Source organism: Ornithorhynchus anatinus, chromosome 6 (genome assembly GCF_004115215.2).
Source record: "Ornithorhynchus anatinus isolate Pmale09 chromosome 6, mOrnAna1.pri.v4, whole genome shotgun sequence".
NCBI lineage: Eukaryota > Metazoa > Chordata > Mammalia > Monotremata > Ornithorhynchidae > Ornithorhynchus > Ornithorhynchus anatinus.
In genome coordinates, this window is record NC_041733.1 from 28,832,542 (window position 1) to 28,859,020 (window position 26,479).

Consider the following 26,479-nt stretch of genomic DNA (forward strand, 5'->3'; position numbering starts at 1 on the left):
TGTCTAAACTAGATCTTCAGCCTGGGGGTTGGATCTAATGGCCTGGCAGGCCAGATTTGGCCTGTGGACTGTAATGTGGCAACCCTAGTTCAAGAGTTGGCATAGGCAACCCGTGGTTTGGCAGTCATATCTGATTCTTCATGGAATTCAATGTGGCTCTCAAATTGGAGATTTGGGATGAGGCACTGAAAACTGCTGCCCAGGACCTTAGGCTAAGGGGAGCACCCAACGAAGATAGGGTGCTAACTTCCAGTATATCTTAAGTGATAACTAAAATAATGCTGATGCAATAAGGGAAAGCGTTTCCTATGAAAAGGGTATTCCCCGAGTCAGGGGCTTTAAGGCTGATAGTAAGGAGTTTCTATTTGATGTGGAGGTGGGTGGCAACCACTGGAGGTTCATGAGAAGTGGGGGAACATGAACTGAACAGGTTTTTAGAAAAATCATCTGGGAAGCAGAGTGAAGTATGGACTGAAGTAGGGAGAGACAGGAGGCTGGGAGGTCAGCAGGGAGGTTGATGCAGTAGTCCAGGTGGGATAGGAAAAGTGCTTGGATTAGCATTGGAAGTTTATTTTTAAATTCAAAAAGAAGAAAATTCAACTACTATTATTCTTGGGAATAACTCAAAGGACTCTACCAATCTAGTCCCATAAATGCTTTCAATCTTCCTTTGAGCTGTAGAACAAAAAACACAATCTCTATTTTACATAATGAGGTGCAGATTACTCAAGGCTTCTTTCTTTCAATCAAAAGCAAATTAAAGGCAAAGGTATTCTAATTTGGAGCTCAGGACTCAATGCTTCATCTACAAAATCATTATACTGACTCAGGGCATCATTTATTTCTGTTATTAATACTTTTCCATTAATGACTGAAGAACTTACTGTTTAGAAAATCAGCTGCAACTGGATCAGTCATAAGCACGTGTGGAGAGAGAAGTTTGTAAACTTCACTCTGTTCTCGTTCAGGCAGAAAGTTTAATATATTTTGGTCCACCAAATCTGACTGATACAAAAGAATGTTTTGTCATGTTCAACAATACTGCATAACATGGTTAAGATATCTACTAAAATGTTAGTAATTACTAAAAGTCAAATTAGAATGGAATAATACACTTGGAAGGCAGGAGAGCTCATCTGGTCCATTCCCCTGCCTCCATGAAGTAGATATAGCTAATACCTCCAAGACTTGAGGTTTTCTGTCCTTTCTGAAAAGATCTCTAGGAATGAAAACTCTACAAATGAACTTCTTAGGGTATTCCCCAAGTTTTATAACCCTGACTGTCACGAAATTATATGTAATGTTCAATGCAAATTTCTCCAGTTTTAATTTAAATTATTTTCCCCCTGTTTGGACTTCAAGGCACATTATTTGTCATTCTTTCCTTAGAAATCCTCCATCTGCCTGAAGACAATTAATAATAATAATAATGTTGGTATTTGTTAAGTGCTTACTATGTGAAGAGCACTGTTCTAAGCACGGGGGTAGATATAGGGTAATCAGGTTGTCCCAGGTGAGGCTCACAGTTAATCCCCATTTTACAGATGTGGTAACTGAGGCACAGAGAAGTTAAGTGACTTGCCCAAAGTCACACTAATGACATGTGGCAGAGCCGGAATTCGAACCCATGACCTCTGACTCCCAAGCCCGGGCTCTTTCCACTGAGCCATGCTGCTTCTCTGAATTATTAAGTCATCCCTTAGCCTTTTCTACCTCTCACCTAAATTCTCCCAATTCCCTTAAGGTTTCTTTACATTACAAAGCTTCCATCCCTTTAAATCACTTTTGTACCTTTTTCTGTACTGTCTCCCATTTCTCTACATCCCATTTCTCTACATCTTTTTTCAGCCTGATGTGCTCTTTTAAGAGTCTGACCTGGGTAGACTATCCTGATTTTTGCATATGATACTCCATCTTGCTACATCCTAGTACTATATTTGACTGACACCTCAATGTAATGGAGAATGGATGAAAAAGTAAATTATGCGGTGTACTTCAGTGCTGTAGGTCTGCTTTACAGAAAAACAAAATCTGGGGTAGATTTTTAACTTGCAAAGAATGTATTAGATATATACATCAAATAAAATGCCCATTGGATGGGTCATTTTTTTGTTTTTAAAGGCAAATGAATGATCGTTTTCTCATTTGAAAATGGAAATCAAAGCAGTCCTTTTCTGAAGGAATTAAAACAGTTCTACAAGGACTGTGACAATGATTTTCCTCTTAATTAACTTCCTCACTAATTCATTAGACTACAATTACTAGAAATAACACTTCTCTTACAAAACTGCTTATTTAGCATTCAGAGGGCAGAAACCTTACTGAAACATTTAGGCCACGTTTTAGCAAGGATAGAAAAAATGTGTTTTGCTTTGAGACATGTAGTTAGACTTACAAAATGAGGATAAAATACTCTAAAAAATAAGGTAATATAAGGGGAACTTGAAAATGGTAATTATATTGGTAATTGTCATAAATGTTTCATTTTTCTATTTGTGAAAATGAGAAAATATAAAAGGAGATCATTATCAACAGAAAAAAAATCAGGGTACTGAGAACCTAAATAAGAGACTGAAGCTTTAACCAGTCATTTTAGCACTATCAATCAATCAATTGTATCAATTGAGCACTTACTGTGTGCAGAACACTGTACTAAGTGCTTCAGAGAGTCAATATAAGAGACGTTCCCTGCCCATAACAAGTTTCCAGTCTAGAGGACTATGACCTGTGAATACTTAAGCAAATATATCCTAGGGCTATAAGAATCTCAAGAGTGATTCAGTCTCTAATCTAAAGCCTTGTGTAACCACGTGCCCTGTTACCTTGCTTTAGAAAATATCTCACCCATACATTGTCAGTGCTATACTCATCCAAGAGGATACAACTTAAAACATCAGCCTAAAGGAATACGCAGCTTCTCCCAGTATCCTATACACCAACGTGTAGCAAAAAGGGAGCTGACAAATGAATTTTTGAAACTGGATTTCAAAATTTGCTATAATGGGAATGGAAAAAATAATTCTTCTGGGATTTCTGGCTTTGTTGCTTTCAAGTTTTTGGAAAGGATTAAATCAATTCAGTAGAGCAGGGCTGAAAAATGTTGAGTTGTACTCTACTATTTACTCATTCATTCAATCAATCGTATTTATTGAGTGCTTACTGTGTGCAGAGCACTGTATTAAGCCCTTGGGAAAGTACAACACAACAATAAACAGTGATATTCCCCGCCCACCACGAGCTTACAGTCTAGAGGGGCCAGGGAGATTTTGGCATGGAACCGGATCCTTTTTACCTGACCCTTTATGATTTGGAAGTTGCCTGATTCAGTGCTACCGCCTGGGAGAGCTGGAGGTCCTTAGCTTGATGCTGTGGCTGATTGAACTCTGAAGACTGCCTGAACTATCCAGGCTTGCAGCAGAACAGAAGGCAGGTCAGATGGAGGGTCAGAAACAGAGACACCTGCACATCACCTGGGCTTGGTGTTCCATGGGGCGGCACCTTAAGTTTCAGTGCCTTCCTCCTCCTTTCCCACTCATCATAACTGGGGGGCGAGGGGGCCTCTTCTGTGGGAGCAGCTGAAATGGAAGCCTACCCTTCCCAACTGTTCAAACCTGGAGAAGTGTGTGATTGTTTCCATGGGCACTCAGTCACTTCAAATCTCTGGGCCCCATTTACCTCATCTGTAAAATGGGGATTAAAGCTGTGAGCCCCATGAGGGCCATGGACTGTGTCCAACCTGATTATTAGCTTGTATCTACTCCAGCACTTAGTACAATGCCCGACACATAGTGAACACTCCACAAATACCATTTTGTCAAAACTTGTGCCACACTCTGCACACAGTAAGTGCTTAATAAATACCATTGATTGACTGTTTGATTGATTGATCAAGGCTGATACTGCTTATCATTTCACAACTGACATTGTGGTGGACTTTTTGAGCTGAATTTGCCATTTACTTCTTTCCCAGTGTGTCTATCTTCCTCCTACCTTTTAGTTTGTGAATTGCCATGGATTATATCATGATTCCTTATTCTTGTGTCCCTCTCCCCAGTGTTTATAGTAGAGTGATTGTCATAAAATTACCTGTTTTCCCTCCCCCTTAAATGGTGAACTCCATGTGGGAAAGGGACTGTGTTTAATCTGACAGCATCGTATCTACCCCAGCACTTAGCACAGTGCTTGGCACAAGTAATAATAATAACAATAATAATAATAATAACAAATATGGTAGTTCTTAAGCGCTTACTATGTGCCAAGCACTGTGCTAAGCACTGGGGTAGATACAAGGTAATCAGGTTATCCCCTGTGGGGCTTGCAGTTTTAATCCCCTTTTTACAGATGAGCTAACTGAGGCACAGAGAAGTTAAGTGACTTGCCCAAGGTCACACAGCAGACAAGTGGCAGAGCTGGGATTAGCACCCATGCCCTCTGACTCCCAAGACCGGGCTCCTTCCTTTGAGCCAAGTTCCTTTCTGAAGTGCTTAACAAATGCCATTATTATTAAAAACACAATGTATGCAATAAATAAGAATGGTTAGAATAGAGAGATTTGAACATGTCTTCACAAAATGAAACTTATTCTAGGAAGCTCTGTATTTTCAACTGAATATACCTGGCATGTCTTCGAGGAATTAGCTTGTGATGTGTCTCATGATGTTATAATTCAATGGTGTGGAAAAAATATTTTGGTCAATGCATTTAGTGTAACCTGAAAATCCAATTAATTACACTCTACTGTTTATTTTTTATGGAACAGATATTAGATAAAGATAGGGCCCCTGACCTAGCTACATATTAGATAAAGATAGGGCCCCTGACCTATCTACCTTATGTGTGGGACCATATAACAATTAACAGAGCAACAAATATACAGTGCATTAGAATTATTTAAAGGAAATTCTCTATCATTTTACATATAAATCCAGTTACTTTTGCCAGGATGAAGCAATTACTGGTTCAATTTTGTTTTACACTGCTTATTTGAACAAATAAGGCAGTGGGATCCAGTAGTAAACTAATTGTGTTTATTGTGTGTAATCAACTGTGTCTGAAAATAATTACAGATTTCAATATTTGAGCTCACCTGCGATAACAGAGGCATTTAATTTATGAAATTTTGGTACCTACTCCAAATCTTTTCTATCAGGGAAACACAAACTTATGAGAAAAAATTTAATGAGAAGAAATATAATCTCCCATTTCTCCATTTTGATTTTAGAACTTACCGGTAAATGGCCAAGAAGAGATGAGACACTATCAGATACATAAATAATAATTCCATCTGTGGTAAGTGCAATTAGAAATCCATCCAAAGCCTAAAGGAAAGGCAGAGTAGTAATAATAGTTTCTAATAAAGCAACAGGAAATGTGAGATTTATGAACAAAAAATCTAATCATCCAATATACATTGTTAGCCCTTTTTACATTAAATATCATTACACACCAGTTAATTAAAACTGAATTATAATGCATTCCACCTGGAATCTAGTTAATATCCAAATACATGTCAATTTAGAAAATATTTCCAAATGTGTTTTTATGATTAACAAAAAAGTCAAAACCAGTTTTATTTTGATGTCTTAGTTCAAATTTCATTTTAGCTATTCTATCTTAATTGCAGAAAAGTTATTTGGGATAGCTATGTTTGGGTCTTTTTCACTCGTCTGAATTTTCTGTCATTCATATTAATGTCTAATTCGACCTCTAGACTGGAAGCTTGCTATGGGCAGGGAACACGTCTGCTAATTCTGTTGCATTGTACTGTCCCAAGCACTTAGTAAAGTGCTCTGCACATGATAAATGTTCAATAAATACAATTGATTGACCAATGCATTCACTGAAAAGAGCATTTTCTTAACCGTATTCAGCAGCAAAAACTGAAATTTGAAGCTGTTATTGATAGGAATGAGTCAGAAAATGTAAGATTCCTTAATGAAGATCCTGGAGACGGGGTGAATATCATCGATTCTTAGTTCAATAATCTCTTTCCTACAGTTCTATTTTTCTTACTTCATTATTGCTTCATCTTTGGCTTCCACACACTACAACAGCACAAACCTCCTAGGCAAGCCTTGAACCAACAAACCTGGATCTGCTTCCTGAAAGCAGACAGGTCAACAAGCCCAGTGCACTTTGGCTCCAGACAAGACAAGGGAGCAAAAGCGAGCACAGTATCAGGTGCTGCAGACATCAGCACTGCAACCCAAGGGGACCACCTTTTGTGTGTCCAAATTGGTAGGATTGTCCATCTTGCATGGGCATTTTCAGCCATACATGCAACTCACAGGTAAACTTCACCATTAGAGTATTAATCTGTGTGTGTGTGTGTGTGTGTGTGTGTGTGTACCTACATATATCTTTGGCAGTTACCCTCACTTAAAGTATTTAACTCTAACAATGTAAACCAACATAAAAGAAGCTTTCTGAGTGGACGTCAGTACTGTTTCATAATTGAGCAGCAAAGATGAGTGGTGCAAAGGACACCTTTCATCTACCCAAATCCTCAATTTTATCACTAATTATGTCCTGTTTCGACTAGAAGAAACAACAAAAAAACACAGAGACCAGGTTATCTTGGGATAGATTGATTCTTGTGTATAACCAAACCACATAAGTGTTGTAAAGTTTCTGTTTGGGAACTCTCTTCAGAGTGAAGCTAGTCTGCCTGGCTTAATTAGAACCAGTTCATTTGGCATGTAAAATTCCTAGGAAGAACAAGCATCTCCAAAAAGAAGTCATTACATCCTAACAGAAAAAGGAGCAAGGTTGGAAGGGGCAGTAGCTCTCTCAATCATGGAACAGAATAACTTGGACTGAAGTCTACTGAGTCATGAGGAGCGAATGTACAGGGTGAACACAGAACTGTGGATCACCAAATCCCACCAGAGGACAATGGGACACCAACTAAGGCTTGAGGATGGTGTAACCCATACAAACAAACGAAAGGATGACACTTCTTCATATGGAGAAGTAAATGGAATTCAGAAACACAGGAAGCTGTTCAGTAGATTCGAAAGGTGTTTGGATAAACGAATGGATAAGTGGTATGTAACGAGCTACTAGAAAGTTAAGAATGTAGAGCAAGTCTTTAACAGCCAAGAGTTTTTACATTTGAGCCCAAAGAAAAAATAAATTTAGCAAAAATATGGAAGCCAAGTTTTGTTCCTTGAAGTTACAGTTTGTGTTTGCCAAATGAAGCTGAGGCAATTTCCAGATAATTCAAGGAAATACTCTGCAAACTGCGGAAAAAGGGGATCGGGAGGCCTGTTGTGTCTACATTGATTGAATTTGACAAATAATTATTTAATTTTATTCTGATTACCCTTTATGTCCCTTCTTTGCTATCCAGATTCATCAGTAATTTCATAAATCCCATAAAATGTATGAATTTTACATTATGGCTTACCTCTAACATCAACTGGGTGAATTCTTCATTGCTAAGGAACGAAGGTTTCCAGTCTTGTCTGATTTCACATGCTTCTGACTGGGCTGTGATTTCTTAAAAGAAAAAAAAAATAAACGGACTAACACACTCCTATTAAAGAACAACATTTTTTGACATTACGTTTAGTATTTTACAAATTGTGGCAGTGCTGACAATTCTAATTTTATCAGAGAATAATGGTTTATTTTTTAATCTAGACCTCACCATATTCAAAGCCCAGGGCAAAATATCCAAAACAGTCCCTGATATCTCAGAGCTCATATGCTACATTATCCACAATTGATGTTTCCAGAAATATCAGCTCATTCCACCGCCTACGCCACAAAGTGATATCATGTTAGATTTAGATGGTACTCCAAAGAGGAAATCAGAAGAGAGTCATGCAGGTTCACCACATTAAATGAGGGCTTTTTCTAAGGAACCTTTTTTTGTAAATGAACTGAAGATCAGATTTCGGAACTGATTTTAGTAAAAATGTGATTTCACATCCTATAGCTTGTTATTCTTTGGTCAAAGATGGGGATGGACACAAGGATCTGGCTGCCCAATAAATTTCAGCTCAAATATGAATGGCATAATTTTTACTGTTATGTTGCACTCTCTCAGGTGATAAATATGATTGAATAAATCAATAATGCTTTCCTCCCACCACCTCTTCATCTTGAAAAAATTTGTGGTGTTGTCAATGCCTGGCCTCCAGGTGATTCCACTGCTCTGATCATTCAAAGGCTTTCTGTTATTCCACTCTTCTAGAAAGCTCGCACCTCAAAATGGGCAGAAGATGGCAGCAGAATAACCAGTAGTCTGATTTCGGGAGAGACTGAAGTTAGACCTAAGCAAGTACTTGAGGATTGGACCCTGCCAGGAGCCTCATGGAGCTCCATTTGATTGGGATGATTTGTCTCTTCTCTCTCCTGGTTGAACTAGATAACTACTTAAGCCCTCTTCTAGAGCAGAGGCTCATACTACACTCTTTCTGGATTGTGGTCAGATATCCTGAATGTAAACAGGAAAGGTGATCAGGGAGAGAGAAATAATTGGGGAGGGATGTATTACTGAAGTCTGCTTCTTTTTCCTTTTACCGTAAAATCCTATAGGTTTTGTCTGAAATGTCGAGTTTAAAATTATTTGCATGCTTGGCGATTGGTCTTAGCCGGCAACTGATAACTTAGGGAGACTTCCCACCAGGTTTTCTCACTTCTGCCGTAATGCACACTGTCAGTGCACATTTTGGCTAAGCAGTGTTAAGGAATTTGGAGGGTGTTTTCACCTGATAACATGAGCCTATTTGGATACAGCATGCCACAGTGTTGGAAGAAACGGTCTGCGCACCAATGCATAATCCTGGAAGAGGTGAGTACTACAATGCAAGTTCTCTTCAATACAAGATCGATAGGAATGTAACCCATGTGTTATAGGAGAACTGAGGGTATTTAAAAACTTCTTTGATACTATTATTCCTGTTCTTTATATTCTAGAGAAGACAGTGGACCAAGAATCGCTTTTCTACCAAGAACCATAATATTTCACATATGTTGAGCCCATTTCTCTCCCCCTACATAAATAAATCTTGTGCATCCTTAAAATAGGGGTGACATCATTCCTTATGTACACACCATTTGCATTCAATCAATCAATCAATCATATTTACTGAGCACTTACTGTGTGCAGAGCATTGTTCTAAGCACTTGGGAGAGTATAGTATAGGAGTAGGAAGACATGTTCCCTGCCTACAATGAGTTTACAGTCTAGAAGAGGAGACAGATATTAATATAATTAAATTACGGGTATGTACATGAGTGTTGTGGGATTGTGCATAGTGGTGGTGAATAATAATAAAAGTAATCATTACTATTGTACTTGTTAAGCGCTAACTACGTGTCAAGCACTGTTCTAAGGGTTGGAGTAGATGCAAGTTAATCAGGTTGGACACAGTCCCTGTCCCACATTGGGCTCACACTCTAAATCTCATTTTTTACAGATGAGGTAACTGAGGTACAGAGAAGTTAAGTGACTTGACCAAGATCACACAGCATACAAGTGGCAGAGCCGGGATAAGAACCCAGGTCCTTCTGACTCCCAGGCCCAGGCTCCATCCAATAGGCAATGCTGCTTCTCAATAAATTGAGATATCAGGAGGGAGATTCAAAACCCCGCCTTGAGCTGATGCAGTGCCTTAGATGATTTGGCTACCCTGAGTAAATCATAAGAGAGCGAGAGAAAGGAAATGAGAACTTAATCAGGGAAGACCTCTTGGAGGAGACATGCCTTCAATAAGGCTTTGAAGGTGGGACCGTAATTTGCACGTGTCGCCATATGCTATCCTTAACGTGCTGGCCTAGTGCAGTCCCAAAATAATAATAATGTTGGTATTTGTTAAGCGCTCTCTATGTGCCAAGCACTGTTCTAAATGCTGGGGTAGATACTAGTAATCAAGTTGTTCCATGTGGGGCTCAAAGTCTTCATCCCCATTGTACAGATGAGGTAACAGGCATAGAGCAGTTAAGTGACTTGCCCAAGGTCACATAGCTGACAAATGGTAGAGCCGGGATTAGAACCTACGAACTCTGACTTGCAAGCCCCTGCTCTTTCCACTAAGCCCTGCTGCTTCTCATACAGGCATGACCCAGGAAGGGATAGGAATTAATTAATGTTATTTACTGTGCACTTACTGTGTGCAGAGCACTAGACCAGGTGCTTGAGAGAGTACAATACGAAAGAGTTGGCAGACATGTTTCCTGCCCACAAGAAGTTTACAGTCTAGAGGAGTAGTTTATAGTCTAGAGGAGGAGCTTATAGTCTAGAGGAGGGACTTACAGTGTAGAGGAATGACTCTAGGAAGAGGAGAATGGTCTAGAAAAATGGATGTGTGAAGACTGGATGGAGGCCCTACATATTTTTGAGTTGCTATTCCAACTTCTCGACATCTGGGTAGATTTATTGGGCAGGTTGTGTTCAATTTGATTGATTGATTCACTCATGCATTCAATCATTTTTATTGAGCACTTACTGTGTGCAGAGCACTGTATTACGAGCTTGGGAGAGTACAATAGAACAATAAACAGACAATTCCCTGCCCACAACGAGCTTACTGTCAAGTGGGGGAGACAGAAATTAATATAAATAAATAAACGTCCTGCCTCTGGCCTGGATTGCCCTCTTTCTTCAAATCCTACAGTTACTCTCCCTGCCCCCTTCAAAGCCTGATTAAAGGCACACTTCCTCCAGGAAGTCTTCCCTGACTAAGCCCCCCCTTTCCAATTTCTTGTCCATGCTCTCTTGGACAGGAAGGGGAGTACAGAACTCAGAATCTCATATGCAGTCTCACTACCTCTTTGAGAAATACATACAGCATAGGTATACTTATCCTTGATTTACAAATGGGTAATATGAGACCCAGAGAGGCAAGATTCAAAGCCCATTCTGCCAACCTCAGATTGCTGCTCTTTTCTAATGCAGCTTATTCCTCCTCCTTTCCATTTGGAAATATGTGCATTCAAAAAGTGTAGGGCCAGAGTCAGGAGTAGTAATTACAGAAGTGAAAAACATTATGGTAATATTATTAACTTTAAGCTCTGGATGCTGTGGCTTAATAAATTGGGGTAAGTTGATTGCAACCAGTACTCATGCTACGTAATTAGTTTCAATTGCAAATTAGATATTACAATTAAATTAGTGGTATCAATTTAAATTCTAGTATCTTTGAAGTGCATGATTAAAAATTGGTGATTTGCTTATGAGCCTTTATGGATGCCAATGTTAAATAATTTTATCTTGCAGAAAGCCCCATAATGGCCCATTAAAATCAGTTACCACTTTGCCCTCAACCCAAACTTGTAGGATGAACAGATAATAAAATAAAGCTAGATGCTGTTTCTATTGGTTGACCAAATTATATTGGCCCTAGGCTATCTCCAAAACTAAAATAATTGGTCAGGGTAAGTGCATATTTTCAAAGGATTTTCATGGTGGGACAAAAGGCAGTCTAGTTTTAATCAGAATCTGCTTTAAATAAACCTGTTAGGCACAATCTTCTCACAGATTGTCCCATGCAGGCAGAATTCCTGTTTTGGGAACTGTCTGCTGCCAATCTCTGCATCCCAACTAAGTGTCAAAGTATCTGCTTGACTGTCATTTCAAGATTCCTTTCTTCCCCACCTGTGAACCAGATCTGTTCCCATATCCTGCTGTTCTTCAGCTTCACAGTGGTGGGTTGAAGGAAAGCAGGTAGAGTTGTATTTACCACTTCTATTTTGAGGAGTGCCTGCCTACTGTTGACTAACACCCCACGCTGCTGCTTTGTGGCTGACCGTCTAAGCTTTTAGAAGGCAGGGATCTCATCTCCCAACTCAATCAATTATATTTTTCAATCAGTCCTATCTACTGAGTGCTTACTATGTGCAGAGCCCTGTACTAAGCGCTCTGTTACAGAGTTGGTAGGCATGTTCCCTGCCCACATTGAGCTTACAGTCTAAAGGACTCTAGTTCAATTACCCTCCCTGAAATACACAGTAAGCGGTCAATAAATACCATCGATTAATTGAAAAACAGACGAGATTCCCAGATACCTTTTTGCTTTTGTAAGAAGTCAATGGTCCTCTGTAGTATTGTAGACTTGTCCATTTTAAGAGGGTGGCCATGTCCCTGGAGCATTGTGCAGAGTTCCTTAATGAGGACATTGAATTGATCTCTCCTTTTCTTCTCGGATTTGTTGCGTGAAGCCCTAAATTGATCACAGCACAAAGAGGGTTTAATAATTACCAGAAACAGGGCACACTGGAACCAAACTCAAGCGGAGACTTTAAAGAGTTGTGAGGTGGAGTGGCAAATGAACTAGGAACAGTTATCTGGAGGTTGCTTTCATGACCATAGCCCCATGATCTTAAACAGGTTCACTCGTAGTCACAGAAGTTCTCAGAAAGGCCACTGAGTTCTGTAATTCTAATTTAGGTAACCTATCCTTCAAAGGCCACAGACCACACCGAAAAGCAATGATAAGTGTTTAGGAGCTGTGAACCTGCACCGGATCTTCAGGTTGGGCAAAAGATTCCATTTTTCACCACACAAAAACAGAGTATTTGAAGGTAAGTGTAATTCTACACTGCCACAGTCTCCCAAATGCCGATAAGTCTGGTGTACTTACCTCTTTGCCCTGTCCTTTTCATCTTCATCCATCAGCTCGTTTACACAACACAGGATTCTAAATTGAAAGGAAAATACAGTTTAACATAAGAATCCAAATTTGTTGGGCTAGTTTGCCACTCTTCTTCTGTAAATCCCTGCCTGTAATACAGTCAAACTCCTGTTTTACATATCAACTTTTCCCAAAGATTTTAAAGTGTTCCACATGACACCATCTCATTAAATACCATTAAACCACTAATTCGAGTGCAAAGAAGGAACAGTTAATCTTAGTTTCTTTATCTGGGATTAACAAAGATAATTTCCAATAAAATGTCCCGTGTCTTCCGTAGCTTAAAAAACACAAGAGTACAGTTACACAACTTTTAACTGAGAAGTAAACTAATTATAGGACTAATCCCACACCCTTATATAGGTTTAATTCCCACTGACTTCAACTGAAGTTAAGTAAATATGCAAAGAGAGCTGGAGGACCCAGGCTTCATCCCAAATTGTTTAATTTCTCATCTAAGAAAAAGAGACAATGATACAGTGTGGTTCAGTGGAAAGAGCCCGGGCTTGGGAGTCAGAGGTCGTGAGTTCTAATTCCGGCTTCACCATTTATCAGCTGTGTGACTTTGGGCAAGTCACTCAACTTCTCTGTGCCTCAGTGACCTCATCTGTAAAATGGGGATTAACTGTGAGCCTCACGTGGGACAACTTGATTACCCTGTATCTACCCCAGCGCTTAGAATGGTGCTCTGCACATAGTAAGCACTTAACAAATACCAACATTATTATTTCTTGGTTCTATTTATTTGTTATTGTTTTAATGAGATGTTCATTCCCTTGATCCTATTTATTGCTATTGTTCTTGTCTGTCTGTCTCCCCTGATTAGACAGTAAGCCCGTCAAAGGGCAGGGACTGTCTCTGTTACTAATTTGCACACTCCAAATGCTTAGTACAGTGCTCTGCAAATAGTAAGCGCTCAATAAATACTATTGAATGAATGAATGAATGAATGAATCAGAGGAATCTTTAGGAAACCCAAGAGGTCTTCCCTTTCAGCTTTACTGAGATCTAATCCTAAATGAAGGTCAGAAAAATTTTGCACAAGTATCATGCAGAGCATCAAGGAGAGAGCATGCAATGTGCTTGTGCTAACTTTCTTAAGGGAATTCTTAAGCACAGACATTGTGGTACATGCTTCTGATTAATAAAAGATAAAGGTAAAAACGGAACTCAACTGGTCACTTCATTTAAATATCTTATGATCCTATTTATCTATTTTGATGGTATTAATGTCTGACTACTTGTTTTGTTTTGCTGTCTGTCTCCCCCTTTTAGTCTGTGAGTCTGTTGTTGGGCAGGGATTGTCTCTATCTGTTGCTGAATTGTACATTCTGAATGCTTAGTACAGTGCTCTGCACACAGTAAGCGCTCAATAAATACGATTGAATGAATCTGCTGTTGAAAAGAAAATTCAGGCTCTAAGGAGGGTTCATATAGAAGTATCAATCAATCAATCACTGACATTTCCTGAGTGTTTAGTACGTGCAAAGCACTATACTAAGCAGTTGGGAGAGCCCCATTCAAAAGAGTAGAGAAACACCACGGCTTGGTGAATTTTTTTTTCCTTTAACTACTAAAACACTCAATGCTCAATAAACTATAAAATGAAAAGCACCATGACCCAGTAGATAGAATCTGGGTCTGGAGGTCAGAAGGACCTGGGTTCTAATCCCAGCTCTGCCACTTGTCTGCTGTGTGACCTTGGGCAAGTGACTTAACACTTCTGTGCCTCATCTGTAAAATGGGGATTAAGATTGTGAGCCTCATGTGGGACATGGACTCTGTGCAACCTGATTACCCAGTATATACTCCAGGGCTTAGAGCAATGCCTAACAAATAGTAAGACCTTGACAAATACCATAGAGAAAGAGCATGGGCCTGGGAGTTAGAAGGTCAGGTGTTCAAATCCAGCTCTGCCACTTGTCTACTGTGTGACCTTGGGCACTTAACTTCTCTGGGCCTCAGTTACCTCACCTGTAAAATGGGGATTGAGGCTGTGAACCCCATGTGAGACTGGGATTGTGTCTAACTTACTTGGTTTGTATCCACACCAGCGCTTAGTACAGTGTCTGGCATATAGTAAGTGCTTAACAAATATAATTATTATGAGAAGTAGCGTGACTTTGTGGATACAGCAGCGGCCTGGGAGTCGGAAGGATTTGGGTTCTAATTCTGGCTCCACTACATGCCTGCTGTGTGACCTTGGGCAAATCACTTCACTTTTCTCTGCCTTAGTTCTCCCATTGGTAAAATGGCTATTAAGAGTGTGATTGCCTAATGTGGCAGGGACTGTGTCCAACTTGATTAACTTGTATCTACCCCAGTACTTATAACAGGGCTTGGCATATAGTAAGCCCTTAACAAGTACCATAATAATAATAATAATTATTATTATTAATAATAAACAGAGTTGGAAGAAATGTTACCAGACCACAATGATCTCATGATTTAAAGAAGGAACTTACAGTTTAGTCTAGTTTACAGACTATCCCTGAAACATTTAATAAGTTGTAGAATCTAAAATTTTAAAAGGCATTCTGAAATAATTCTTGAAAAATATAACAGGAAGCAAAATTCAAAATTCATGCAGGAAATACATTTCATAAAGTTGGCATTCATTCAAAAATGCAGTTCTGACACCAGTTCTGGTTCTGTAAATAATGGGATGACATGCTGAGTTAATATTGCGATATGATACCTTAAATGACACCGAAATGTAATACCCATTACGAAATGTAATGTAATGTAATACTGGACGTTCTCACCTTTCTCTAGTGTGGGAGTCAAAGTTTAGAATTGATTTTTGAAGAAACTTGCTAACTGCCAGCGCCAGGAGGTTTTCTATTTTACTACATGAAAATCGCTGGCAGGAATTTCCTCTAAGCACTGGCTTCAAATTTTCACCTTTTCTTTTTTTTATGGTATTTGTTAAGCACTTACTATTTGCTAGGCACTATACTAAGCACTGGGTAGATGCAAGCTAATCAGGTTGGACACATTCCATGTACCACATTGGGCTCACAGTCTTTTAATTCCCATTTTACAGATGAGGTAACTGAAGCAGAGAGAAGATAAATGAATTCATTTATTCATTCATTCATTCAATAGTATTCAATCTTATTTATTTAGCACTTTCTGTGTGCAGAGCACTGTACAAAGTGCTTGGGAGGGTACGATATAACAGTAAGCTGATACATTCCCTGCCCATAATGAGCTTACAGTCTAGAGGGGGAGACAGACATTAATATAAATAAATAAATAAATAAATAAATAAATAAATAAATAAATAAATAAATTACAGAGAAATGACGTGCCCAAGGTCACTCAGCAAACAAATGGCGGAGCTGGGACTAGAAGCCAGTTCCTTCTGACTTCCAGAACCACATTCTATCCACTAGGTCATGGTGCTTTTCATTTTATAGTTTATTGATCGCTGAGTGTTTCAGTAGTTATGGGAAACAAAATAGTTGCTTATTGCCTTCCTCCAGCTGCCAAGAGCACATTTCCTTGAGGACTCTTTCCATTCCAGGAAAAGGTGAGCAGTTATGAGCTCCTAGAAGACCTCACCCAAACTAGCTTTGATATTAGAACTGCATTTTAGACATTATCTCAGTGTGAATGGTTCTTGTTGCCTTATCAATATTCATTCATTCATTCATTCGTTCAATAGTATTTATTGAGCACTTACTATGTGCAGAGCACTGTACTAAGCGCTTGGAATGAACAAGTCGGCAACAGATACAGACAGTCCCTGCCGTTTGATGGGCTTATAGTCTAATCGGGGGAGAGAGGCAGATAAGAACAATGGCAATAAATAGAGTCAAGGGGAAGAATTACTCCAGTGGAAGTACGACCTGCCTTACCTGTACTCGTGCTCACGGTGGAGAACTGGAGTTTTCCCCTAAATTTAGTTAATTCTACATGACATACCCCAAAGGACTGCAGTTCTGCATTGTAAAACCTGAAAATTTAAGGGAGGGGGTGGAGAGAAATGCAGAAATCTTCCCCTTCACCCTTGAGTTCTTGGCTACCTAAGAACACTGGAGTACAGGTCCCTGCTCCCTGGAAGATGATAGGTCAGAAACCCAGCCTGACCACTAATAAACTCATTACACAAGGGCTTCTGGGATTTTTACCAAAAAATACTCAAGCAAATCAATTCATTTGACTACTGAGACCGTTTATCATCTTATGACCTCCAGTTCTCTTAGAAAGCCAGGCATTTATGGGTGCATAAATCTCACCTCCCTTCAATCCTCCACACATACCAAAGCCAGAGAATTGGAGAACACCCATCTGGATGGGAGTTTTTGGCTGGTATTACTCCATTTAGTCCTGAATCACTTTAATCTCAGCATCTCACCTCTGAATGAGCATATTTATTTACCTTGCGCTTCATGGGACACTGAAATATTCTATGGAATTTTGTTTTTCCATGATCAGGAAGTGCTGGCAATGCAGGTTTTGCTTTTCAATCATCATCTCTTCCATCTCAAAGTCACTCACCCAACCAGCCAACTTGTGAAGGTGTTGGTTTGCCATGCCCTGGAATGACCGGTCTCTATGGAGGTTCCCAACAACCCCACAATTTTAAAAATTCTAAATGTCTGCCCTAATTGCCCAGAGAGAGAAATAGTGCTCATGGATCAGAAGGATGGTGGTGTCCCGTGCTTAGTATAGTGCCTGGTACATAGTAAGCACTTACCAAATACAGGAATTATTAATGATAAAGGATGGAGGGTCAGGGATTGATGGATGAATGAATAAGGAGGGAAGGGAGGAAGGAAGACCCCCAGTCTGGTTAAGCATATAACTGGCTGAAAATCAGACACCTTGGGTGTCCTCCTTTCCCATTTTCCACTTCCCTCCTGGCTCTTGGATGTTTTCCAGAAAGTCGAGGCTCCAGGAGTGCAGTCGCCTTTTCTCTTTTGTCCATTACAGATAGATGTAATAATAATAATAGTCTTTGTTAAGCTCATACTATTGCCAAACACTATACTAAGTACAAAATAATCAGATGTGCAGATATCAATCAATCAGTCATCCTTATGGAGTGCTTACTGTGTGCAGAACACTGCTTTAAGCACTTGGGAGAGTACAGTATAACAGAATTGGTAGACACATTTCCTGCTTACAATGAGCTTATGGTAATGGGAAAGGTAAATTTCAGTCTTCTGGATCACCAATGGTGGGAGAGATTCTGGGCTGCTTTGCTGGATCCCCAAAACAGCCCCCCACCAGAAAGGAGGGCCTGATTGAGATTAGATTCTAGGTGAGGGATTTATTGCCATTGTTCTTGTCTGTCTCCCCCGATTAGACTGTAAGCCCGTCAAACAGCAGGAACTGTCTCTATCTGTTGCCGACTTGCTCATTCCAAGCGCTTAGTACAGTGCTCTGCACATAGTAAGCGCACAATAAATACTATTGAATGAATGAAAGGAGAGATGAGAGTGAATGAAAGTGCTTCCTGGGGTGATAAGGCCCAGAGTGTATCCAGGGAAACATGGCTTGGAAGTGACAGGATAGAGCTGGTACGTTCAGACGGATTAGCGAGTTTTTTTTTTTTTTTTTATAAAGGGAGTTGGAGTAAGGGAAAGGGAGGAATTGGGGGTTTGGCTGATTTTCTTGATCTTGGATTAAGCATTCTCAGATTGGGGCATGGTGGAGATAGCCTCTAGCTCTGGCTTTTTTTACCAATCCCACTCCACTCCTGTTTTTTAAGCACAACTTGGTGCACTGTTTTCATAACAAAAAAATTGACCCACTTAAAATTTGGAATTTGGCTCTTAATTTTCACTCTTCTTCATTCCTCTGTATGCTAAACTTTTCAAAGCCAGAGATTCAAGAGGAACCCTGACAAAAGGGATAGATTGGAGTTTTTGCTTCCGTGGCAGCCTTTATATCCTGTGATTTCACCAACGGAGGGATCTCACCACTGAATGCGCATGCTCTCTAACCTCGGCATTGTTTTCATGTCACATTGCAGGATCCTATTGGTTGACATCTTTTTTAAGATCATGAAGTGTTGACAGTACATTGCGTGCTTTGCCTCAAGTAATTTTCTGATCTCAGAGTCATTGCCATCAAACCAGTCCTGGTGGTGTTGGCCCATATTCTTAAATGTTTGCCTGGTAGACAAAATCTCATATAGCGTCCCATTTACTTGTGACATTAAATGAGGCAGATGGAGTCTTTCCTTCAAAAGGCACAAAAAGGCAGATGTGATTTGGTCATAAGCTTCTTACAGTGTCTTGATTCTCCACAAATATGACTGTAAGCCATCTGGATTTTCTTTTTGAGAAATCACTCTGGGATGCATTGATTTTTTTTGATAAGAAAAGTTTAGATCGTGTTAAAGGGTAGTCAGTCCATCACTCAGCAAAAATTACAACGTTCTTCTCTAGGTCTCACTGTTGAAGTCATTACAGTTGTTAAGATTTCTGCCTTAGATCTTGGTTATTTCCATTTTCTTTTCTCAGTAGTTAGAAAATCACATAGGGGACTATAAGCAGATATGTGTGTATGTATATTTCAATCAACCCATTGTATTAATTGAGCACTTACTGTGTGCAGACCACTGTACTAAGTGCTTGGGAGAGTACAATATAAGAGAGTTGGTAGATACATTCCCTGCCCACAGTGAGCTTACAGTCTAGAGGGGGAGAGAGACATAAATATAAATAAATAAATTGCAGATAGGTACACAATGCTGTGGGGGTGAGGGAGGGGTGGATAAAAGGGGCAAATCCAAGAGCAAAGATGATGCGGAAGGGAGTGGGAGAGGAGGAAATGAGGGCTTAGTCAGGGAAGGCCTCTTGGAGGAGTCGTGCCTTCAGTAAGGCTTTGAAGATGGGGAGAGTAATGGTCTGTCAGATGTGAAGAGGGAGAGTGTATTTGAATAGATGACTATGAACAGTTAGGTTTCCTATACCTTCTGTTGCCGACAACACGTGTTGTGTTCCTGCTGTGTCTGACATCAGGTGCATGTGCAAAACTGTGTTTTCCAACACCATAGAGTGTCATTTCCAGACAGACGAGCATCGTGGGAAGAATGTTCCCTAACTCTTCAATAGCATTCTACCCAAAACACATAATGAAAATACGTTTTACAACAGAACTGGCTGTACACACACGGATTTATACTAACACAAGGAAAATAACATTTAATCTGAAACTCTCCAAAGTATTATGGTATTAATAAGAATTAAGAGAGGAGGAGTGTCCTGGATTGCCATTACCGAGACAATCGGATGAAAATCCTTTCTGGAAGATTTGTTTCTTTGCAGTTTGAGAAACAACAAATTAGACAAATTAAGGGGAGCAATACCTGGGCTCAGGAATTTTTTTGTTCTTCAGATTGACTAATTCATTCACTTAAAACCTAGTTTGGGGAATGAGACAGATAATCAAGAGGCAGCTGGGATGAGGTGTATTCTTTTAAAAGTCCACACCCTTAATCCCTCAGTCCCAATAGTGCCAGAATGGCAGAACACAACAAGCCTAATAACTCCCTAACCAGCCCCACACTGATCAGAATCTACTCCATAAACAAGGGCTGTTGCTGATCAAGTCTGCATTACCACTCCTAATGCTCCTGAAATATTCTCACTTGTTTTACCCCAAAGGACTTGCAAAGCTACTCATGATATGGTTAGTTAGTACACCCCTCATAAATTTAAAAATGCTAGAGGTCACTAGCATGAATTTTTAGACCCAAGAATATTTTTGAATGAAATATGCAACAAGTGGATCATGCTTAGGTTTGCTTGCCGCCCACAGTAAAATTCAGTTGATCGACAAAATTCATGCTTTGCATAATAATAATAATAATTACGGTATTTGTTAAGCACCTACTATGTACCAAGCACTGTTCTAAGCACTGGGGTAATCAGGTTGTCCCATGTGGGGCTCACAGTCTTAATCCCCATTTTACAGATGAGGTAACTGAGGTCCAGAGAAATTAAGTGGATTGCCCAAGGTCACACAGCAGACAAGTGGTGTAGTCACAAACTCTGACTCCCAAGACGGTACCCTTTCCACTAAGCGACACTGCTTCTCTCATAACATCATGCCATCACTAGAGCCTCTGGTAAAGAGGTCAGAGCCACCTGACTACTTTTGGGGTGCTAAAATGGAGGCAAGGTGAGTCTCCTAGCTAGAAAGATTACTCCTTTATAGAGGAATCTGAGCAAAGGGACTCAGGTAAACAGATGAGGAAAAGGAAGATAATAATAACTGTGGTATTTGTTAAGCGCTTACTAAATGCCAGGTAAAATGGGTACAAGCAAATCAGGTTGGATACAGTCTCTGTCCCACTTGGGGCTCACAATCTTAATTCCCACTTTACAGCTGAGGGAACTGAGGCCCAGAGAAGTGAAGTAACTTGCCCAAGGTCACACAGCAGATGAGTGGCAGAGCTGTGATTGGAATCCATGTCCCTTTGACTCCTAGGCCCGTGCTCTATCCACTACACCATGCTGCTTCTCTTGCCTGAGCCAACTATCTGGGACTAGAGGGGACCCATCAATAAGAGAAAAAAAAAAAACAAGCAATAAATGGGTAGAGGATGGACATGGTGCTATGAAAGACCCCTGAAAAAGAACAACCTCCAGACAAATGGAAGATAGCCTTGACCCAGTGGTCCTTCAAGGCTGATCCCAAGAATGTCTAGTTTGAAGAAATGGAATAAAGACCACAAGGAAGAGAGTTAGGGTCACTACCGACTAATGGCCCATGTTTTCAATTCTCCTCTCTCTGTTGTTCACTCATTCAATCATATTTATTGAGCACTTACTGTGTGCAGAGCACTGTACTAAGAGCTTGGACTGTATGATTTGGCAACAAATAGAGACAATCCCTACCCTGTTCTTAGAGCTGGGATAGAGGCGAGTTTATCAGGTTGGACACAGTCCCTGTCCCACATGGGGCTTACAGTTGGAAGGAGGAGGTTTTAATCCCCATTTCACAGATGAGGTAACTGAAGCAAAGAGCAGTAAAATGACATATGCTAGATCAAACAAAAAGCAAGTGGCAGAGCTAAGATTAGAACCCAGGTCCTCTGACTCCCGGGCCCTTGCTCTTTCCACTAGGCCATGCTGCTTCTTTACTTGGTAAGGTACACTATAGTAGGAACTTGGAAAGTGCAGAATAATGAAATGACACTTTCCCTCTGTTAAAACAGAGTTCCATAACTAGCACTTCCAAGACCAGGATGACTCTCCATCCTGGACAGCACTTGGAAACTGGGTTAATGTACTATCTCTCTTGGGTTTCTAATAGCGAAACTGTACTATTTTTTGATGATATCATCGGGGAAATCGGAGCATATACCCTAGTGACCCAGTGAACATTTAATAAACTATCTCATGCTTTGAATGAGCTTTTCAGTTGGTGTCAGCCCGCATCAGTGTCCCTGGTCCTGGATGGAGTAGAACACCCAGCCCGTCCTTTCAGAGAGGGCGGTGGCACAAAAGTTACAGGAGGATATCCCAGAATTCTGCTCTACACAGGAGCCAGGAAACCACACACTCTCTTGATTTATGTGCCCTAGTTCTAGGAATCAGCATTACGAAAGTCCCGAGGCAAAGCTCCTTATCATCCCCCTTCAACGCTCAACCAGATCATTTGGCCCAAAAATATAGGTATTTCAGGTGGTAAATTAAATTATTTTCCCTTAAGGAATTCAGTCACACTTTAAGTTCCCTGTAAATGTTATACCTATGGATTTCCTGTTTCAGCAAAGAGGCCCAGTCCTTATGAATGCCAACTCCAATGTATATCTTTTATGCAGTGTCTTTCAAATCAATTCAGGGGAGGGAAAGGAGGATTCCGATTAGCAACACAAAGAGAATTAGTTCTTACAGAAACCCCTTCCCAACTCCTAAAGGGGCTCTGGTTAGGGAAAGGTTTGGTTTCCAGCTATTTAGGTAAGCTGAGGAAAACACAGTGAATTCATTTTTAGAGCATTTGCTGGAGGTGAAATTGTGGTAAGGGAGGGCTTCCATCACAGAGCCCAGGTAAGCACTTAAGTAACATTCCCCTCGAGACAATTTAGCATAGGCACTGCAAAAAACATAACATCCGTATTAAATTCATTGTTACATCTTTGACTTCTTTCATTTCCATTTTTCTGAGCAATGCCAAAATTAACATCAACCAACTCCCTGAATGATGTCTTCAACAAAGAGATTCTAATGACTTCAATCAAAAGGAATTCTCTTTGCCTTACAGTTTAGATGTTCAGCCCTAATTCTATGCCACAGATCATTCGGAGCCTGGGGATTATGGACGTGGCAAATTTGCTTGGGGGAGCTCATGGCTTCCCACTAAGGGTTTTAAATTTTTAAGTTAGTTCTCAGGGATTTTCACAATGGAATAATCATCCTGAGGGGAAAATCCCCGGGAAGTAACCTTAACTTACAAATACTCTAAGGAAGCCACAGCCCCAACTCAAGCTCCTGCCACGCGACCTAATGGAGAGGCATGTTCTCGTTCTCCAGGCCCTGACTTGTCAGGGATTTGACAATCTTGACATTTTCCCTATTTTTCCAACCAGTCCACTTTCAAACACCCTGAACTGAAAATTGAAGGAGCCTCAAACTTGGGGTATCAGGATTGCAACAATCTATTCTTCCCAAGCAGCTGTCAACTCAAATGTAGAGAAGAGAGTGAAGGTAGACTCTTCAGGATTTTCCCTGAAGTGATAATTCCCCAAGAATTTGCTTTTAGTTTACAAAATGCCATGGCAGCCACAGATCTTCTCTTCCTCCCTCCCTGTTCCATACCCTAGTTTGCTGACTCTTGGGGATGATGTGAAGTGGCTTCAACAGCTCAGGAGATAAACTTTCAGAGTCCTAGGGCTCTGGCTTCTAATTTGAGGACATTCCTCTACGCTTTCTACCTTGCTACAGATTAAAAGATGGATCGTTTGTTGTTTGGGATTGGCAGAAGGCAGAACAAGGTAATGAAAAACTCTGGATTTGTCTGTCCATATCAGGGACCGTGCGAACAGCAGACGGATAGCCCACTAATTTCAAATTGTTTGCTGATGTGCAGAATCAAATTGAAAATTCATACTGAGCTACTAAAATTACCCAGTGATAAAAGGGATAATAAACAATGAACAACTAAAAGCAATGTCCTATTTTTTTATGGTATTTGTTAAGCACTTACTATGCAATAATAGTAATAATAATAATGTTGGTATTTGTTAAGTGCTTACTATGTGCACAGCACTGTTCTAAGCGCTGGGGTAGATACAGGATAATCAGGTTGTCCCACATGAGGCTCACAGTCTTAATCCCCATTTTACAGATGAGGCACAGAGAAGTGAAGTGACTTGCCCAAAGTCACACAGCTGACATGTGGCAGAGTCAGAATTCAAACCCATGACCTCTGACTCCCAAGCCCGTGCTATTTCCACTGAGCCACGTAGCTTCTCTAAGCACTAAGCCCTGTACTAAGTGCTGGGGTAGATACAAGCTAATCATTTGGGACCCTGTCCATGTCCCACTTAGGGCTCACGGTATTAATCACCATTTTACAGATGACATAACTGAGGCGCAGGGAAGTTAAGTTGTCCAAGGTGACACAACAGACAAGTGTCAGGGCCGGGATTAGAACCCAGGTCCTTCTGACTCCCATGTCCGTGCTCTATCCACTAGGCCATGTTACTTCTCTATGCGAAAAGACTGCTAAAGATGACTTGAGTCTTCCAAATTGAAAATTCACACAATGAAAAGCTTTGGTAAGAGAAGGTGAACTTCAGATTGCACAAAATTCAGACTGGTCTAAGAGTTAATGTAGCTTAGAAAGCTGTTGAGAATTAAAAGAATGCCATCAAAGAGAAGTCTTCTTTTAACTTGAGGAATCATAATCAGGAAACTGTTGTGGAATGAAACAAATGGAAAAATAACAAATGGCATGCAAACTAGAAACGTTTATAATGTTAAACTATTTACAAAGTGGGGGTGTTTGTGGAGAAAACAAAGCATTTAAAATTGAATTCTGTAATAGAAACAAAAGACTTGTTCCCAAAAAACAAAGAATAGGAAATGATATGCAATTTTCATACTACTGCAGGGTCATATATTCGAGCTCCAATTTGGATTGCACTTATTTTTATTAAGCATTTAGTACAGTGCATCACCCCCTGTGGGCACTCAATAAATGCCATTACTTTTTCTACTAAGATCTTTGGGTATTTGGTATTACGGTGACAGTATTAGTTGATTTCCAAGTTGCAAACTGGTTCTTCCATTAAAAGAGAACTAATAAAGCACCTCTGCATTAACATCTCTTAAAAATGGACGTGGATTGTTATCAGGAAGCAAATTTAATTTTTTTGAACAGTTTGATTTCATTTAAGAGTAAACTCCACACATGGCTTCCTTCTCTACCCATTTTGCTTGCTCCCAAGATTGTCTGCGAACTTGTGTCATTACTAAGGCATGGGAGAATAAAGTTAAAACTGGCACACTTATAGTAAAATTGCCAATTGAAACCCTCCCACCGTGGAGTCGGCTGGGGGGCATGCCTGCCAACTGCGATGGGTGCTCCCAAACCACACCTGTGCCCAGATGTTGCGAAGAGCCATTCACATGGCACAAGCGGAGCCACATTCTCCGCCTGCCTCCCTGCCCTGTATTCATTCATTCAATCATATTCATTGAGAGCTTACTGTGTGCAGAGCACTGTACTAAGCACTTGGGAAAGTACTATACAGCAATAGAGACAATCCCTGCCCACAACAAGCCTGTAGTCTAGAGGGGAGGAGACAGACATCAGTGCAAGTAAACAGACATTAATATAAATAAATAAAAGTACAGATCAGTCTGTGGAAACATCCCACTTAAAAATAGCCTGCTCTCCCCCATCCCAGGGGGCTCCACTGGATAAAACGCTTTTAGTTAATTTACCTTGAGAATTTTAATTGTACCGGGCAATCTTACGTTTCGTTCTCTAAGGCTTCGTAAATAGGAACATCTGAGTAAGGCGAGGAGGGAAAGGATAGGGCAGTGGCAAAGGAAATTTTGGTAGAGCGTCAACTTTGGCATTCCAAAAATTGAGTCTACTTGTTATATGGCCATATATAGTTACTCTCCCCACTCACCTAGTCTGACTAACTTCACTGAGATTTTAGATAGATTCTGGATAGACTGCTAGAATGACGATATCTAAGAACAGCTTCCCTCCTCAGCAAATCTCATATTATTTCAAACACATTACTTCTTGTTTTTCCTTTGATAACCCTCTGCTAACAAAGTTTATGATATTTTTTCGGGCAGATCAGAGTGGCCTAGGGGAAGCAGTATGGCCTATTGGAAAGACCACAGACCTGGGAGTTAGAGGATTTGGGTTCTAATCCTTAGTCCGCCTCTTATCTGCTGTGTGACCTTGGGCAAATCACTTAACTTCTCTCGGCCTCAGTACCCTTATCTGTAAAGTGGGAATTAAAACTGTCAGATCTACTGTGTCCAACCTAATTAGCTTGTATCTAACCAGTGCTTAGTACAGTGCCTGGCACATAGTAGGTGCTTAACACATACCACAAAGAAATGAAAAGGCACACTTCCAAAAGATGAAACCAGTTAAATTAGTTCACTTAGCTTCTCTGGCCCTCAGTTATCTCATCTGTAAAATGGAGATTAAATCCTCCTCCCTCCAATTTAGACCATGAGCCCTATGTGGGACAGGGATGGTATCCAACCTGATTACCTTGTATCTACACTGATTCTTAGAGCTTAGAACAGTGCTTAACACATAGTAAGCACTTAAATACCATAGAAAATAAGTAAACTGTTTGGGGATGAAATGGGAGCCACATTTCTCAAAAAAAT

General features: G+C 40.2%; 1 protein-coding gene across 3 annotated transcripts in view; it reads right to left on the reverse strand.

Annotated features, from left to right (window-relative positions):
- Window positions 1–26,479, reverse strand: part of PASD1 (PAS domain containing repressor 1) — a 104,623-nt gene that overhangs the window by 35,376 nt on the left and 42,768 nt on the right. For 2 of the 3 annotated variants that reach the window (XM_029068126.2, XM_029068125.2), the window contains exons 2-6: window positions 12,591–12,647; window positions 12,016–12,170; window positions 7,409–7,500; window positions 5,229–5,318; window positions 885–1,005 (exon numbers count right to left, since the gene is read on the reverse strand). In XM_029068126.2, coding sequence (XP_028923959.1) covers window positions 885–1,005; window positions 5,229–5,318; window positions 7,409–7,500; window positions 12,016–12,170; window positions 12,591–12,622 — 490 coding nt within the window. In that variant the 5' untranslated portion in view covers window positions 12,623–12,647. Of the gene's footprint in view, window positions 1–884; window positions 1,006–5,228; window positions 5,319–7,408; window positions 7,501–12,015; window positions 12,171–12,590; window positions 12,648–26,479 lie in introns of those variants that run through there. The other variant, XM_029068128.1, reaches the window with a different exon arrangement.